This window comes from Pongo pygmaeus, chromosome 19 (assembly GCF_028885625.2).
Source record: "Pongo pygmaeus isolate AG05252 chromosome 19, NHGRI_mPonPyg2-v2.0_pri, whole genome shotgun sequence".
NCBI lineage: Eukaryota > Metazoa > Chordata > Mammalia > Primates > Hominidae > Pongo > Pongo pygmaeus.
Genome location: NC_072392.2, coordinates 60,050,365 through 60,067,589, shown reverse-complemented (window position 1 = coordinate 60,067,589; position 17,225 = coordinate 60,050,365). Strand labels below are relative to the sequence as shown.

The window sequence follows — 17,225 nt, the reverse complement described above, 5'->3', positions numbered from 1 at the left end:
CAAACTGCTGGGATTACAAGAGTGCGCCACTGCGCCCAGCCTACATATTTTCATTTAAGAATCTATCTTGGAGAAATTTCCATATGAGAAACTACAAGCCATCTCCATTCTTTTTAACAGCTACAGAGTATGCCAATGAATGGGTGTATCATAATTTAGTTAATAAGCCGCTGGGATATCTGTCAAAAACACAGATTCTCAGACTACACCTTACACTGACTGAAACAAAATCTGCAAGCACAGGACCCACGAATGTGGTTTTGTTTTGTTTTGTTTTTCAAATTCCCCTGGTGATACTAATGAGGCTGGCCTGCACCCAGGCACATAGGAACCACTGATCCCATTGGTTCTCACTGTAGGCTCTCTCCCACTGCTGGGCAGAGAAGCAGGCCAGCACACTGCATTGTGGGAACCACAATATCCTCCTTGCTGCAAAAACAGCTTTGTATAATGTCTTACCATCTTCTTTTTTGTTTTTTGGGGGTTTTTTTTGTTTTTTTTGTTTTTTTGAGACGAAGTCTCGCTCTTGTCCCCCAGGCTGCAGTGCAATGGCGCAATCTCAGCTCACTGCAACCTCCGCCTCTCGTGTTCAAGAGATTCTCCTGCCTAAGCCTCCCGAGTAGCTGGAATTACAAGCACCTGCCACCATGCCCAGGTAATTTTTGTATTTTTAGTAGAGACGAGGTTTCATCATGTTGGCCAGGCTGGTCTCAAACTCCTGACCTCAGGTGATCTGCCCACCTCAGCCTCCCAAAGTGCTGGGATTACAGGCATGAGCCACTGTGCCCAGCCTGTCTTACCATCTTCTAATCATTCCTCCCACAAACCGTAAGAAAGCTGGGTTAGGAGAGAGATGATATTATTTCTCATTTCTCATGAATGCTAAGGAGGAAAGGAATAATGATTTATACCCAGCTAAGCTTACAAGAGAATCCAGGTCTACCTGGTACCAAAATGTGTACTATCATATTTATTTATTGTAAAGCCTAAAAACTGGAGTCTCTGCCTAGCCAACTTAGAAGTTTATTTTATTTGGTACACACAGTGTTCAAAAAAATTGAAATAGTGGGCAATATTTAACATTTGGGAGATTTCATTTATTTGTTTATTTATTTTGAGAGAGAGTCTCAGTCTGTTGCCCAGGCTGGAGTGCAGTGGTGTAATCTTGGCTCACTACAACCTCCGCCTCCTGGAAGAAGAGATTCTCCTGCCTGAGCCTCCTGAGTAGCTGGGACTACAGGCACCCACCACCACGGCCGGCTAATTTTTTTTTTTGTTATTTTTAGTAGAGATGGGGTTTCACCATGTTGACAAGGATGGTCTCAATCTCCTGACCTCATGATCCACCCACCCTGGACTTCCAAAGTGCTAGGATTACAGGCATGAGCCACTGCACCCAGCAACATTTGGGAGATTTCAAATTAAAAACTGGGATTTCCGGCTCTTGGAAATTCGGAAGATCTGGCTTTCCTGGCTCCCTTTCCTGCCCAACGGCAATAGATCCCTGACCCTCCTCAGAGAAAACCTAAACCCAGTTACTTGGTCCAGCAGGCATCTGATTTGTGACTTCAATAGGTCCAGTCCATCACAGCGTTTCCACTGAGCGTATAGGAATAAAGCCTCCTGGCTGGGTGCGGTGGTTCATGCCTGTAATCCTAGCACATCGGGAGGCCGAGGCGGGTGGATCATCTGAGGTCAGGAGTTCGAGACCAGCCTAGCCAACATGGTGAAACCCCGTCTCTACTAAAAAATACAAAAATTAGCTGGGCACAGTGGCGTGTGCCTGTAATCCCAGCTACCTGGAAGGCTGAGGCAGGAGAATTGCTGGAACCCTGTAGGCAGAGGCTGCAGTGAGCTAAGACTGTGCCACTGCACTCCAGCCTGGGTGACAGGGCGAGACTCCATCTCAAAAAAAAAAAAAAAAAAAGAAGTCTCCTGGCTGGGGGTGGTGGCTCACACCTAAAATCCCAGCACTTTGAGAGGCTGAGGCAGATGGATCACCTGAGGTCAGGAATTCAAGACCAGCCTGGACAACATTACAAAACTAAAAATACAAAAATTAGCCAGGTGTGGTGGCAAGCGCCTGTAGTCCCAGGTACTCGGGAGGGTGAGGCAGGAGAATCGTCTGAACCCAGGAAGCAGAGGTTGCAGTGAGCCAAGATCGCACCACTGCACTCTGCCTGGAAAACAGAGCAAGACTTCATCAAAAACAAAAAAAGGAATAAAGCCTCCTCCCAGAAATTCCCCTTCACCTTGATCAGATAAAAATTTTTTAAAAACTTTTTTTCCTGGTACCTCTATGCAGCTAATCATCAGATATTTTTTAAGTCACATGAAAATGTTCCCAACCACAAAATACAAAGCCATAGGGGTTTGCCATCCTCTCTTGTTCTTGTCCCTTTCCACTTCCTTCCTGGCATTGCCTGGCATTACAAGTGTCCTTCCTGGACACTTGAAAAAGGGAACTTCTTTAAACTCTGAGGTCTTCAGAAGCTGGGCTCCTTCCTGGTCTCAGCTGTGTCATTAATACTATGTACCATATTATGGGCTACTCTCAATTCCCTGATCTTGAAAATTAAAGGTTTGAATGGTTTGATCTTTAAAGAAATCAGCTTTAAGCCTGGACAAAGCAGTTGTAAATGCAGATGACTATAAAATGTTTCAATTTTTATCTGTATTTTTTTATACAGGTTTTTAAAAAATGGTTTATGTTTACTGAACAGAATTATACGGTCATACAGAATATGAAAGTGATGATGGTCATGACTATATCACTCAAGGCGATGTTTATACACCTTGTTCCAGTAATTAAAAGAAGTGGGAAATGGCCGGGCATGGTGGCTCATGCCTGTAATCTCAGCACTTTGGAAGGCAGAGGCTGGTGGATCACCTGAGGTCAGGAGTTTGAGATCAGCCTGGCCAACAAGGTGAAACCGCATCTCTACTAAAAATACAAAATTAGCCAGCTGTGGTGGTGGGCACCTGTAATCCCAGTTACTCGGGAGGATGAGGCAGGAGAATCGCTTGCACCTGGGAGGCAGAGGTTGCAGTGAGCCAAGATCATGCCACTGCACTCCAGCCTGGGTGACAGAGCAAGACTCTATCTCAAAAAAAAAAAGGAAAAAACTGAAGAAAAAAGAAAATGTTGCATTTTTGCTGAAGAACTGCAGACTGTCCCAATATGGCCTCCCTACAACATGGGTATATGCAAACATCAGGTGAGCCAGCCCCCATGCCACCTTTTTTTGTTTTGTTTTGTTTTGGTATAGACAGGGTCTCTGTTGCCCAGGCTGGTCTCAAACTCCTGGGCTCAAGCAATCCTCCCACCTCACCTCCCAAAGTGCTGGGATTACAGGTGTGAGCTACTGCATCTGGCTGACCCCTTTCTTTCCGGACTTTGAAATTAAACAATATGGTAGAGCCAGTAGAGCGTGTGTGAGTCTAGAAAAATTCTGGAAGGAAACACAACAAAATGTTCATTGTTTTAAGTTACCTCTGGTTACTTAATTCTCATACTGACTGGCTTTTTTCTTTGTACTTTTCTAAGCTTCCAAGTTTTCTTCCCCTAAGCAATCTTATAACCAACCCCTCCACAACACACATACATAAAATATAAAAGCTGCTCGGCACGGTGGCTCACATCTGTAATCCCAGCACTTTGGGAGACTGAGGCGGGCAGACCATGAGGTCAAGAGTTCGAGACCAGCCTGACCAACATAGTGAAACCCTGCCTCTACTAAGAATACAAAAATTAGGCCGGGCACAGTGGCTCGTGCCTGTAATCCCAGCACTTTGGGAGGCTAAGGCGGGCGGATCATGAGGTCAGGAGATGGAGACCATCCTAGCTAACACGGTGAAACCCCGTCTCTACTAAAAATATAAAAAATTAGCTGGGTGTGGTGGCACGTGCTTGTAGTCCCAGCTACTAGGGAGACTGAGGCAGGAGAATCACTTGAACCTGGGAGGCGCAGATTGCAGTGAGCCAAGATTGCACCACTGCACTCCAGCCTGGGCAACAGAGTGAGACTCTGTCTCAAAAAAAAAAGAATACAAAAATTAGCTGGGTGTGGTGGCACGTGCCTGTAATCCCAGCTACTTGGAAGGCTGAGGCAGAAGAATCGCTTGAACACGGGAGGCGGAGGTTGCAGTGAGCCGTAGTAGCGCCACTGCACTCCAGCCTGGGTGACAGAGCAAGACTCCATCACAAGAAAAAAAAAAAAGTACAAAAGCTTCCAATATCAATAATTTAAGTAGGTACATTAAACAGAGCCTCCTTAAGTGAGATGGGAAAGACTTTTATGATTGTTCATATTCTGGCATTCCTGTGAAAATCAGCTGGAATCACTTAAGTGCTCAAAACCTCAGTTTCTGGTTCTGTTTAATGGGAACTGAAAAATATCCACCACCCACTCTCCCTTCTCTGTAAAGAAGGTGTCAAATAAGCTAATATTTGAGAAGGCCCTAGCAAAAGCCGAAGTGCTTCACAAAAAGAGATGTTCGGCCAAGTACAGTGGCTCACACCTGTAATCCCAGCACTGTGGGAGGCCAAGGTGGATGGAGGCCAGGAGTTCAAGACCAGCCTGGCCAACATGGCAAAACCCTGTCTCTACTAAAAATACAAAAAATTAGCCAGGCGTGGTGGTGCCCATTTGTAATCCCAGCTACTCGGGAGGCTGAGGCAGGAGAACTGCTTGAAGCTGGGTGGCTGAGGCTGCAGAGAGCCAAAATCCTGCCACTGCACTCCAGCCTGGGCGACAGAGCCAGACCGTGTGTCAGGAAAAAAAAAAAAAAGCAGATGTTACTGTTCCATGTTAAAATTTAGACCAACTATTGGCCGGGCGCGGTGGCTCACGCCTGTAATCCCAGCACTTTGGGAGGCCGAGGCGGGCGGATCACGAGGTCAGGAAATTGAGACCATCCTGACTAGCATGATGAAACCCCGTCTCTACTAAAAATACAAAAAATTAGCCCAGCATGGTGGCAGGCGCCTGTAGTCCCAGCTACTTGGGAGGCTGAGGCAGGAGAATGGCGTGAACTCGGGAGGCGGAGCTTGCAGTGAGCCGAGATCGTGCCACTGCACTCCAGCCTGAGCGACAGAGCTAGACTCCGTCTGAAAAAAAATAAAATAAAATAAATAAAATTTAGACCAACTATTAAACTCCGATTCTTTTAGTGTTTAGTGTTTTTTTCTTTCTTTCTTTTTTTTTTTTTTTGAAGGAGTTTCGCTCTTCTTGCCTGGGCTGGAGTGCAATGGTGAGATCTCAGCTCACCACAACCTCCTCCTCCCAGGTTCAAGTGATTCTCCCACCTCAGCCTCCCGAGTAGCTGGGATTACAGGCATGCGCCACCACGCCCAGCTAATTTTGTATTTTTAGTAGAGACAGGGTTTCTCTGTGTTGGTCAGGCTGGTCTCAAACTCCTGACCTCAGGTGATCCGCCCACCTCGGCCTCCCAAAGTGCTGGGATCACAGGCATGAGCCACCATGCCCAGCCTAAACTCTGATTATTTTAAACCACAGCTATAAGAGTCAGGCAAAAGTCACCCTTTTTTTTTTTATTTTGAGACTGAGTCTCGCTCTTGTTGCCCAGACTGGGGTGCAATGGCGCGATCTCGGCTCACTGCAACCTCTACCACCCAGGTTCAAATGATTCTCCTGTCTCAGCCTCCCGAGTAGCTGGGAATACAGGCATGCACCACCACGCCCAGCTAATTTTCTGTATTTTTAGTAGAGGCAGGGTTTCACCATGTTGGTCAGGCTAGTCTCTAACTCCTGACCTCGTGATCCGCCTGTCTTGGCCTCCCAAAGTGCTGGGATTACAGGTGTGAGCCACCGCACCCGGCCAAAGGTTTTTCAAATTAGTTTCTAAACACCCCAACTCATCTTAACAGCACAACCCTTATTTTCTAGACATCAATATTATTGTACTTACTGATTTGGATCTGATCCATAATCCACCAGAACATCAACGAATTTCCTAAGGCCCAATAACGCCGCAACAAAAAGTGCTGTTTGGCCCAAGGAGTTAACTGCATCAACATAAATTCCTGCAAAGGAAATATCAGAATCAATGCAAATATCAGAAAATTTCCTGAGATGGAACTGGGTGGGGGGTGGGGGGAATTAAATATTTTTATAGTGTACTTTCATATATTGCTGTGAGCTTTTTTTAAAAGAAAAAGTACAAAAGAAGGCCTTCATTGGTCGCACATAGATATACTGGAAGGCAAACTCAGTGTTTATTCATCAAAAATATTTAGAGAAAGTTGCATTGAAGCATTTAGTTCACCACATTGGCATATTATAAAATGGATTAAAATGGTTCTCAATCATGGGAAAGGATGAGGGAGGGACTAAAGATACTGTGTGTGTTGGGAGGAAGGCTATAACATAAAAAGAGCTCACTGGAATACAAGTCCTCACCTAAAAGATCTTACTAAAGTATAAAGACTAATTCGACAAGGGAAAACAAAATACACAAAACAGACCAATTTCCAGTACTATCAAACAATGAGTCTGTGAATAATTAAAAGGGACTAAAAAAAAAGGCGAAAGTAGTAACATGACCAGGAAAACAAATAAAAAAGGAAAACATGCCTTACCTACCAAGAAAAAAATTTAGTCCTCCAGAAGACCAAAAAACACCAAGAAATATGAAAATTGAAATCCCCCAAGCCTGGAGGCGCAGTGGCTCACGCCTGTAATGCCAGCTCTTTGGGAAGCCGAGGCTGGTAGATCACTTGAGGCCAAGAGCTGGAGACCAACCTGGCCAACAAGGCGAAATCTCCACTCTACTAAATATACAAAAACTAGCGGGGCCTGGCTGCACACGTGTAGTCCCAGCTACTTGAGAAACTGAAACATGAGGACTGCTTAAGTGGCAGAGGCTGCAATGAGCCGAAATTGCGCCATTGCACTCCAGGATGACAGAAAAAAATGCCCCAGCTCAAAAACAAAAATGCACATGTCTCACACCTCTCAAAGCACACAAAAAACACACTTCGCATAATCTTAAGCTAAAAAATACATATACACACGACACAACTCTCAAACCACAAAAAACACACCGGGCATAACCTTACAACTCAAACACTAAAAACACACCCTGCTTTCCGCCAATCATCTACCGTTAACACCTAAAAAAAAACAAAACCGGAACCACTCAGACTGCATTCTCTCCCTCTCACCCTCCCCAAAAAGAAGGAACAACGATCATCAATAGCAAAATGTAGCTACAAGAAAGCAACACCAAATGCTGACTTCACGCTCAAGAGAGAACGCTACTTCTCCTACTCGTGGCTTCCGGTGCTCTACACATTCAGAAAAACTTTTCTAGTAACGAACTATAAAAATGATTCCTGAACAATAGTCTTAAACCACTACCTACGTGCCTTCCAGATGCGAAAGAAACTCACACATATTATGCTGATGGTATTTCGTGGGCACATTTTCTTCTGGAAAATATTACTATGTGCTTTTTCCAAAAACGATCTTTCCATTACCAAAGTTCGAAAAAGCATTTAAAATAAGCTAAAAATTTCTAAGTTACTTTAGGCAATCACGGTAATTAACATATGGTAGCAAAACATGCAATCACTCGGAGCTCCTTTCTAACCCCGCCCCATTTTCCTCCACGCGTAACGCTGACGACTATAAAGCGCGCCGGAGCGCCAGAAACCGTCAGGGAAACTTCCCGGTTTGGACCGGTGATCCGAAGCAAGGCGGCCCTTCGAGAATAACCAAAGAGTGAAGGGAAAGCGATAATTCAAAGCCAAATATTGTGATATTTGCATAGCGCACCCTATTATATTTTATACTGTGATCAAAATTCCACACACATAAATATTTTGGATTTCTTCCCCAAAAACCAGGGAGTTTTTATTCTACATGGCATTGCTGTGTTTATTTTTTTCTGGGTTTCGCACTGTTGCCCAGGGTGGCCTTGAACTCCTGGGCTCAAGCGATCCTCCCACCTCAGCCTTCCAAAATGCTGAGATTACAGGCGTGAGCCATCACACCCGGCCATTGCTGTGTTTAAACAAGCAGGACAACATATTCCCCTGGTTTAAGCTTCAGTAGCTTCCCATTTGTTAAGGTACAGACAAAACTTCTCTACATACTTATGTGAGAAAATACTTTAAATGGTCCATTTTCAAGGCATAATAAATCTAAGTACTGGCAGCCGGCCTGCAAACGTAACCGCACAGCTCATGCACCTAGAAGGTCACAATAAGCGAACAGAATGTAGAGGAGGGGTCAGCCCATGAAAGGGAAGAAAGTTTCTTTATTGGGAATCGAAAATTAAAGCAGGGAAGGGGACGGTATAACCTTATAAGGGGGATAATGAAACTTAGGCGACATCCGGAAAGATTGTAACCTCATAGTACTCGACCAATGAGGAACTGGGGGAGGGACTTGGATGCTAGGAGATAAATTATACCAGACACCCAATCTTGCAAGACCCCTATTAAAAGTCTCACTTTCGCTGTTCTTCGTGCCTCTAAGCCCATTCTTTGGGTTTGGAAAGGTAAGTGTATTTCTCGCACTTAAAAGGCCCTGTATGGTCTGGCCCCTCTCTCAAGTCCATCTGTCAAGTCCATCTCTCAAGTCTCATTCTCCCTCACTCCAGCCACACTCTGGCTCATACTCGCCATGCTCCTTTCTGCCACAGGGCCTTTGGACAGACTGTTCTCCCTGACAGGGATTCTCCTCTCAACCTCTAATCCCAACTTAACTTCATCATTCAGACATTGGTCCAAATGTCACTGTCTCAGGGAATATTTCCCTGACCTCCTTTAGCAGATCAAACACCTCTTCTATGTGATCATTTGATTAATGCCTGCCACCTGCATGAGACTTTAAGTTTCAGACTATATGAACGGCTTTGTGTACCCACAATATCCCAAACACCTAGTAATGAATAAATCCAAGTAAAGATGTCCAGTGAACAGAACTCAGAAGATAAAGGACATTAACATCAACAATGGCCAATTGTAAGCCATGGGAGAAAATAAGTCAAACATACTACCCAAACAGCAGAGGGTTAAAGCTGGAACCCTGAGGCCCACTACCATCTTGAGGCAAGCTAGGGCTGGGGATGGTGGCTCATGGCTGTCATCCCAGCACTTTGGGAGGCCAGGCAGATCACTTGAGGTCAGGAGTTTGAGACCAGCCTGGCCAATGTGGAGAAACCCCATCTCTACTGTAAAAACACAAAAATTAGCTGGGGGCGGGGCGCAGTGGCTCACGCCTGTAATCCCAGCACTTTGAGAGGCCAAGGCGGGTGAATCACAAGGTCAGGAGATCGAGACCTGCCTGGCCAACATGGTGAAACCTCGTCTCTACTAAAAAGTACAAAAATTAGCTGGGCATGGTGGCACGTGCCTGTAGTCCCAGCTACTCAGGAGGCTGAGGCAGGAGAATCACTTGAACCCAGGAGGCAGAGGTTGCAGTGAGCTGAGATCACACCACTGCATTCCAGCCTGGTGACAGAGCAAGACTCCGTCTCAGAAAAAAAAAAAAAAAAAAAAAAAAGCAAATAAGGAAAGAAGCCAAAAAGTAGGCAGAGATTAGAGGAAAACCTGGAAGAAATGGGTCACAGTGACAAGGAAGGTTAAAAGTTTCAAAAAGAAGGATCAGTCAACAGTATCAAAGCCTGAGACATCTAGTAAGAAGAAATTGGGCTGGGTGTGGGGGCTCACACCTGTAATCCCAGCACCTTGGGAAGCTGAGGTGGGTGGATCACTTGAGGCCAAGAGTTCAAGACCAGCCTAGCCAACATGGTAAAACCCTGTCTTTACTAAAAATACAAAAATACACAAAAATTAGCCGGGCTTGGTGGCACATGGCCTGTAATGCCAGCTACTCAGGAGGCTGAGGCAGGAGGTTTGCTTGAACCCGAGAGGTGGAGGTTGCAGTGAGCTGAGATTGTGCCACTGCACTCCAACTTGGGCAACAGAGTGAGACTGTCTCAAATAAAAAAAAAAAGAGAGAGAAAAAGAAACAGTGTTCATGGTAAGAGCAGTACTAGAGGGGTTCACATGTCTTACTGCTCAGGACTTGCTGTGTTACAAGTATTTGTGGTATGTCTGTGTCCTCTACCAGATTGTCTTCTCCTACACGAGAAGGTAGGAACTGCCCAATGTATCTCCCCTATCTTCAGTGCCTTGTTCACTTATCTGCCCAACACAAACCAGCCTAAGAGTAGAGAAGAGTAGCAGAGAACAGTTAAAAAAAAAAAAAAAAAAAAAAAAAAAGGACAATTCTGCATGGATCTCTCAGAGTTACACATGTCATGGGAGCAAGGCACTAACCTGTTCAGGGCACCTCTTTGAAGATATTTGTATAATGAAGTTTGGAAGGCAGATAGTATCTACATTCACAGCAAAGTGAATACATGCTTACCATCCAGTATAATAAAAATAATGTCTCCAGCCGGGTGTGGTGGCTCACGCCTATAATCCCAGCACTTTGGGAGGCCAAGGCAGGCGGATCACCTGAGGTCAGGAGTTCGAGACCAGCCTGGCCAACATGGTAAAACTCCGCCTTTACTAAAACTACAAAAAGTAGCCAGGTGTGGTGGCAGGCGCCTGTAATACTAGCTACTCAGGAGGCTGAGGGAGGAGAATTGCTGGAACCCGGAAGGTGGAAGTTGCAGTGAGCTGAGATCTCAACATTGCACTCCAGCCTGGGTTGACAAAGCGAAACTCTGTCTCAAAAAAAAAAGTTGAAAGGAAAAAATGCTGATATTCTGGCTACTGCTGTTGCTATGAGTAATAAACCACCATTCCTCTATGACCCCAAGAATCTCATCCATACACATGTAGCAGTCTAATTTATCAAATCTCAAACTATTTATAGTTATTGACAAGAAGAAATTACAGTCAAGGGAAGCAGGCTGACAAGAAGTTATAGTTATTGACAAGAAGAAATTACCGTCAAGGGAAGCCCCTCCCAGCGCTCAGGAGGCAAAAAATTAAATCAACCAAGGCCTCCAAGGGCTTCCCTTTTTTTTTTTTTTTTTTGAGACAGAGTCTCACTCTGTAGCCCATGCTGGAGTACAGTGGCATGATCTTGGCCCACTGCATCCTCTGCCTCCCACGTTCAAGTGATTCTCCTGCCTCAGCCACCTGAGTAGCTGCGATTACAGGCACGCACCACCATGCCCAGCTAATTTTTGTATTTTTAGTAGATACGGGGTTTCACCATGTTGGCCAGGCTGGTCTCAAACTCCTGACCTCAAGTGATCCACCTACCTCGGCCTCCGAAAGTGCTGGGATTACAGGCGTGAGCCACCGCGCCCAGCCCACCAAGGGCTTCTCTTTTTCTTTTTTTCTTTTTTTTTTTTTTTTTTGAGACAGAGTCTCTGTCGCCCAGGCTGAAGTGCAGTGGTGCGATCTTGGCTCACCACAACCTCCAGCCTCACCATAACCTCCAGCGGGTTCAAGCGATTCTCCTGCCTCAGCCTCCCCAGTAGCTGGGATCACAGGCGGCCGCCACTACACCTGGCTAATTTTTGTATTTTTAGTAGAGACAGGTTTCACCATGTTGGCCAGGCTGGTCTTGAACTCCCGACCTCAGGTGATCCACCCACCTCAGCCTCCCAAAGTGTTAGGATTACAGGCGTGAGCCACCGTGCCCCAGGGGCTTCTCTAAGGATCAGAAAACACTTATGGGAAGGCACGGAGCAACAAATCTTGAGGGGATACAGGTGGTAGGAAAGAAAAATAGGTGAAAACCTCTGTCCCTACAACTTAAGCAAACATGCCCTTTGGAGACTTCCTAATAAAAAATAACACTTATTCATTCAACAAATAATTATTTTAGGCCAGCATTGTACCCATGTTGTGGCTGCTATAAAAGTAACTACAAACAGTCCCACAAGAAGTGACCAGAGGCAGCTATGACATGGTACAAAGACTGACCAAAAAGGTTAAAAGACCTGGATTGAAATGTTGACATCCTAATACCACCCTCATAAGCCCAGGGCCTCCAGATGGGTCAGTCACCTAACCCGTGGGCCTCCTAGGAGGTAATATCTGATATTAACAATAATGTGTGCCAGGCACCATTCTTTTAATTCACTTAATCCTCACAACTGTACAACAAGAAGAAACTATTATTATCACTGTTTTGTAGATGGAGAAATGGAGAGAGATCAATTTGCCAGCGGTCACAAACCAGTCTGGTTCTAAAGTCCATGCACTATACCACTGTCTCTGTGATATTGTGAAATATGTATTTGGGGCCGGGTGTGGTGGCTCATGTCTGTCATCCCAGCACTTTGGGAGGCACCCGAGGTGAGGAGTTCAAGACCAGCCTGGCCAATATGGTGAAACCCTGTCTCTACTAAAATTACACAAATTAGCGGGGCATGGTGGCATGTGCCTGTAGTCCCAGCTACTTGGGAGGCTGAGCCAGGAGAATTACTTGAACTCGGGAGGCAGAGGTTGCAGTGAGCTGAGATCGCGCCACTACACTCCAGTCTGGGCGATAGAGTGAGACTCTGTCTCAAAAAAAAAAAAAAAAAGAAAGAAAGATTTATTTGGGGCTGGGCATGGTGGCTCATGCCTGTAATCCCAGCACTTTGGGAGGCAGAAGCGGGTGGATCACTTGAGGTCAGGAGTTCGAGACCAGTCTGGTCAACATGGTGAAACCCCATCTCTACTAAAAATACGAAAATTAGTTGGGCATGGTGGTGGGCGCCTGTAATCCCAGCTACTTGGGAGGCTGAGCCACGAGAATTGCTTTAAGCCCAGGAGGCAGAGGTTGCAGTGAGCGTGCCATTGCACTCCAGCCTGGGTGACAGAGCGAGACTCTGTCTCAAAAACAAAAAACAAAAAAACAAGAAATACATATTTGGTCTTCATGCCTGTTTCCTGACATAGAGCTTCTAAAACTCTTTGAACCTCTGGAATGATGAGTATCTTTTGTATGCTGATGCTGACTGTAGCTAGTGGCTGGGGCCACCCAGATAGCATCAGGATCACAGCTGGTCACTGGAAAGACCAAAGCATGATGAGAGGGTTGGGACTCTTAGCCCTGCCCCCCAACCTTTGGGGAGGGGAGAGGGGCTGAAGGTTAAATTGATCACCAATGGCTAGTGATTTAATCTACCATACCTATGTAATGAAGTTTCCATAAAAACCCAAAAGGACTGGGTTGGGAAGCTTCTGAATAGCTGAACATGGACAGGTTCCTGGAGGGTGGGCCAGGGAGGGCATGGAATCACCAAGCTTTTTCCCACATGCCTTGCCCTAGACATCTCTTCCATTCAGTTGCTCATCTGTATCTTTTGTGGTATCTTTACAATAAATGGGTAAACCTAAGTAAAGTGTTTCCCTGAGTTCTATGAGCCACTCTAGCAAATTAATCGAACCTGGAGAGTGGGTTGTGGAAACACCCGATGTACAGTCAATCATAAGAAATATAGGTTTACAACCTACTGCTTTTTTTTTTTTTTCCTTTTGAGATGGAGTCTCGCTCTGTCACCCAGGCTGGAGTGCAGTGGTGCAATCTCAGCTCACTGCAACCTCTGCCTCCCAGGTTCAAGCAATTCTCCTGCCTCAGCCTCCTGAGTGGCTGGGATTACAGGCACCTGCCACCACACCCGACTAATTTTTGTATTTTTAGTAGAGATGGGGTTTCACTATGTTGGTCAGGCTGATCTCGAACTCCTGACCTCATGATCCACCTGCCTCAGCCTCCCAGAAGTGCTGGGATTACGGGTGTGAGCCACTGTGCCTGTCCTGTAAAGATATATTACAAGATATTTTATCAAAGCATTGTTTGTGATAATTAAAAACTGCAAAAATAGGCTGGACGTGGTATCTCATACTCGTAATCCCAGCACTTTGGGAGGCCAACCCGGGACACTTGCTTGAGCCCAGTAGTTCAAGACCAGTCTGGGCAACACAGTGAGACCTTGTCTCTACTACAATAAATTAAAAAAAATTTTTAATGCAGAAATAGCACAATTCGCAATTGCAAAATCGTGGAACAAACCCAAATGCCCATCAATCAACGAGTGGATAAAGAAACTGTGGTGTATTTATACATTGGAATACTACTCACCCATGAAAAGGAATTAACAGCATTTGCAGCAACCTGGATGAGATTGGAGACTATAATTCTTTTTTTTTTTTTTTTTTTTTTGAGATGAAGGTTCGCTCTTGTTACCCAGGCTGGAGTGCAGTGGTGCAATCTCGGCTTACCAAAACCTCCACCTCCCAGGTTCAAGCAATTCTCCTGCCTCAGCCTCCTGAGTGGCTGGGATTACAGGCATACGCCATGACGCCTGCCTAATTTTTTGTATTTTTAGTAGGGACAGGGTTTCTCCATGTTGGTCAGGCTGGTCTTGAACTCCTGATCTCAGGTGATCCTCCTGCCCCGGCTTCCCAAAGCACTGGGATTATAGGCACGAGCCACTGCGACCGGCCTGGAGACTATTATTTTTTTTTTTTTTTTTTTGAGACGGAGTCTTGCTCTGTTGCCCAGGCTGGAGTGCAGTGGCGTGATCTCGGCTCACTGCAAGCTCCACCTCCCGGGTTCACACCATTCTCCTGCCTCAGCCTCCCGAGGAGCTGGGACTACAGGCGCCTGCCACCACGCCCGGCTAATTTTTTTTGTATATTTAGTAGAGACGGGGTTTCACCGTGTTAGCCAGGATGGTCTTGATTTCCTGACCTCATGATCTGCCCGCCTCGGCCTCCCAAAGTGCTGGGATTACAGGCGTGAGCCACCGCGCCCGGCGAGACTATTATTCTAATTGAAGTAACTCAGGAATGGAAAACCAAACATTGTATGTTCTCAATGATATGTGGGAGCTAAGCTATGAGGACGCAAAGGCATGACAATGATACAATGATCTTGCTTGGGGAGTTGAGGGGAAGGGTGGGAGGTGGGCAAGAGATAAAAGACTACAAATAAGGTGCCAGGGTATACTGCTTGGGTGATGGGTGTACCAAAATCTCACAAGTCACCACTAAAGAACTTACTCACATTGGCCGGATGCAGTGGCTCACGCCTGTAATTGCAGCACTTTGGGAGGCCAAGGCGGGAGGATCACCTGAGGTCAGGAGTTCAAGACTAGCCTGACCAACATAGAGAAACCCCATCTCTACTAAAAATACAAAATTAGCCGGGCGTGGTGGCACATGCCTGTAATCCCAGCTACTTGGGAGGCTGAGGCAGGAGAATCGCTTGAAACCGGGAGGCAGATGTTGCCGTGAGCCGAGATTGTGCCATTACACTCCAGCCTGGGCTGGAAACTCCGTCTCAAAACACACACACACACACACACACACACACATCTCTTTGGTGTATTCCACTATTAAGTAACCTCATACTAAGGGAGGAGACCACCCCTCTTACTGTCTTATGCCCAATTTCTGCCTCCAAAGAAAGAAAAAGTAAAAACTAAAAGGCAGAAATGAAATCCACAGGCAGACAGCCCAGCGCCGAGCCCTGGGTCTGGTTAAAGATCGACCCTCGACCTAACCGGTTATGTTATCTATAGATTCCAGACATTGTAGAGAAAAGCATTGTGAAAATCCCTGTCCTGTTCTGTTCCGTTCTGATTACCAGTGCATGCAGCCCTCAGTCACGTACCTCCTGCTTGCTCAATCAATCACGACCCTCTCACGCATACCCCCTTAGAGTTGTAAGCCCTTAAAAGGGACAGGAATTGCTCACTCAGGAAGCTCGGTTTTTTGAGACGTGAGTCTTGCCAAAGCTCCCGGCCAAATAAAGCCCTTCCTTCTTTAACTCGGTGTCTGAGGGGTTTTGTCTGCGGCTTGTCCTGCTGCAATACTACTTTTGTAGTAAAAACATTTTTAGTAGAAAAAATTTTAAGTAAGGGCCATCTATGGAAGAGTGGCGTAGGCATTTCCTGAGGAGAAAATGTTTCTTTTGGAGTTTACTTAAGTATTATGAACCCAGATGGATAAATGAAAATGGGAGGAACCTCATAATTTCTTTTTTTTTTTAAGGCACTGGGTTGCCCAGGTTGGGCGACAAATTTTTTGTTTGTTTGTTTGTTTTGAGACGAAGTCTTGCTCTGTCTCCCAGGCTGGAGTGCAGTGGTGCGAGCTCAGCTCACTGCAAGCTCTACCTCCTGGGTTCACGCCATTCTCCTGCCTCAGCCTCCCAAGTAGCTGGGACTACAGGTGCCTGCCACCACGCCCGGCTAATTTTTTGTATTTTTAGTAGAGACGGGGTTTCACCGTGTTAGCCAGGATGGTCTCGATCTCCTGACCTTGTGATCCACCCACCTCGGCCTCCCAGAGTGCTGGGATTATAGGCATGAGCCACCATGCCTAGCCGGGCGACAAAAAATTTTAATAAATAGCCAGATGTTGTGGCACATGTCTGTAGTTCCAGCTACCCAGGAGACTAAGGCAAGAGGATCTCTATTTTATTTTATTTTTTTTGAGAGGGAATCTTGCTCTGTTGCCCAGGCTGGAGTGCAGTGGCCTGATCTTGGCTCCCCAGCCTCTCCAGTAGCTGGGATTCCAAGCATGTGCCACCATGCCCAGCGAATTTTTGAATTTTTAGTAGAGACGGTGTTTTGCCATGTTGGCCAGGTTGGTCTTGAACTCCTGACCTCAGGTGATCTGCCCACCTTGGCCTCCCAAAGTGCTGAGACTATGGACATGAGCCACCACACCCAGCCCAAGAGGATCTCTTGAGCCCAGAAGGGCAAAGCTGCAGTGAGCCAAGAATGCAACCAGTGCACTCCACCCTGGAAGACAGCAGACCCTGTCTGAAAAAACAAAACAAAACCAAAAAAAAAAAAAAAAGAAGAAGGAAAATGAGAAAACAGGGCCAGGCACAGTGTCTGCTGGAGAACTGCCTCATATGTGGGGAAACAGCCCCCACACATTTTGTGTCAGAAGTGTTGTATTGAGGCCAGGAATGGTGGCTAACGCCTGTAATTTCAACAGTTTGGAAGGTCGAGGTGGGCAGATCACTTGGGCCCAGGAGTTCGAGACCAGCCTGGCCAACATGGCAAAACCCCACCTCTACTAAAAATATAAAAATTACCCGGGCATGGTGGTGGGCGCTTATGATCCCAGCTACTTGGGAGGCTGAGGCAGGAAAATCCCTTGAACCCGGGAGGCGGAGGTTGCAGTGAGCTGAGATCACGCCACTGCACTCCAGCCTGGGCTACAGAGAGAGACCCTGTGTCAAAATACATATATACATACATACATGAAAGAAAGAAAG

At 46.0% G+C, this 17,225-nt stretch overlaps 1 protein-coding gene and 1 non-coding gene across 2 annotated transcripts in view; both read right to left on the bottom strand.

The window, feature by feature from the left end:
* Window positions 1-17,225, bottom strand: part of TEX14 (testis expressed 14, intercellular bridge forming factor) — a 108,847-nt gene that overhangs the window by 69,631 nt on the left and 21,991 nt on the right. The window contains exon 3 of the mRNA XM_054457907.1: window positions 5,932-6,046. Within this exon, the coding sequence (XP_054313882.1) occupies window positions 5,932-6,046 (115 nt within the window). The remainder of the gene's footprint in view (window positions 1-5,931; window positions 6,047-17,225) is intronic.
* LOC129018579 (small nucleolar RNA U3) lies at window positions 7,157-7,372 on the bottom strand. Its single transcript, XR_008495386.1, has one exon. It is a non-coding gene; the product is annotated as a small nucleolar RNA U3 (small nucleolar RNA).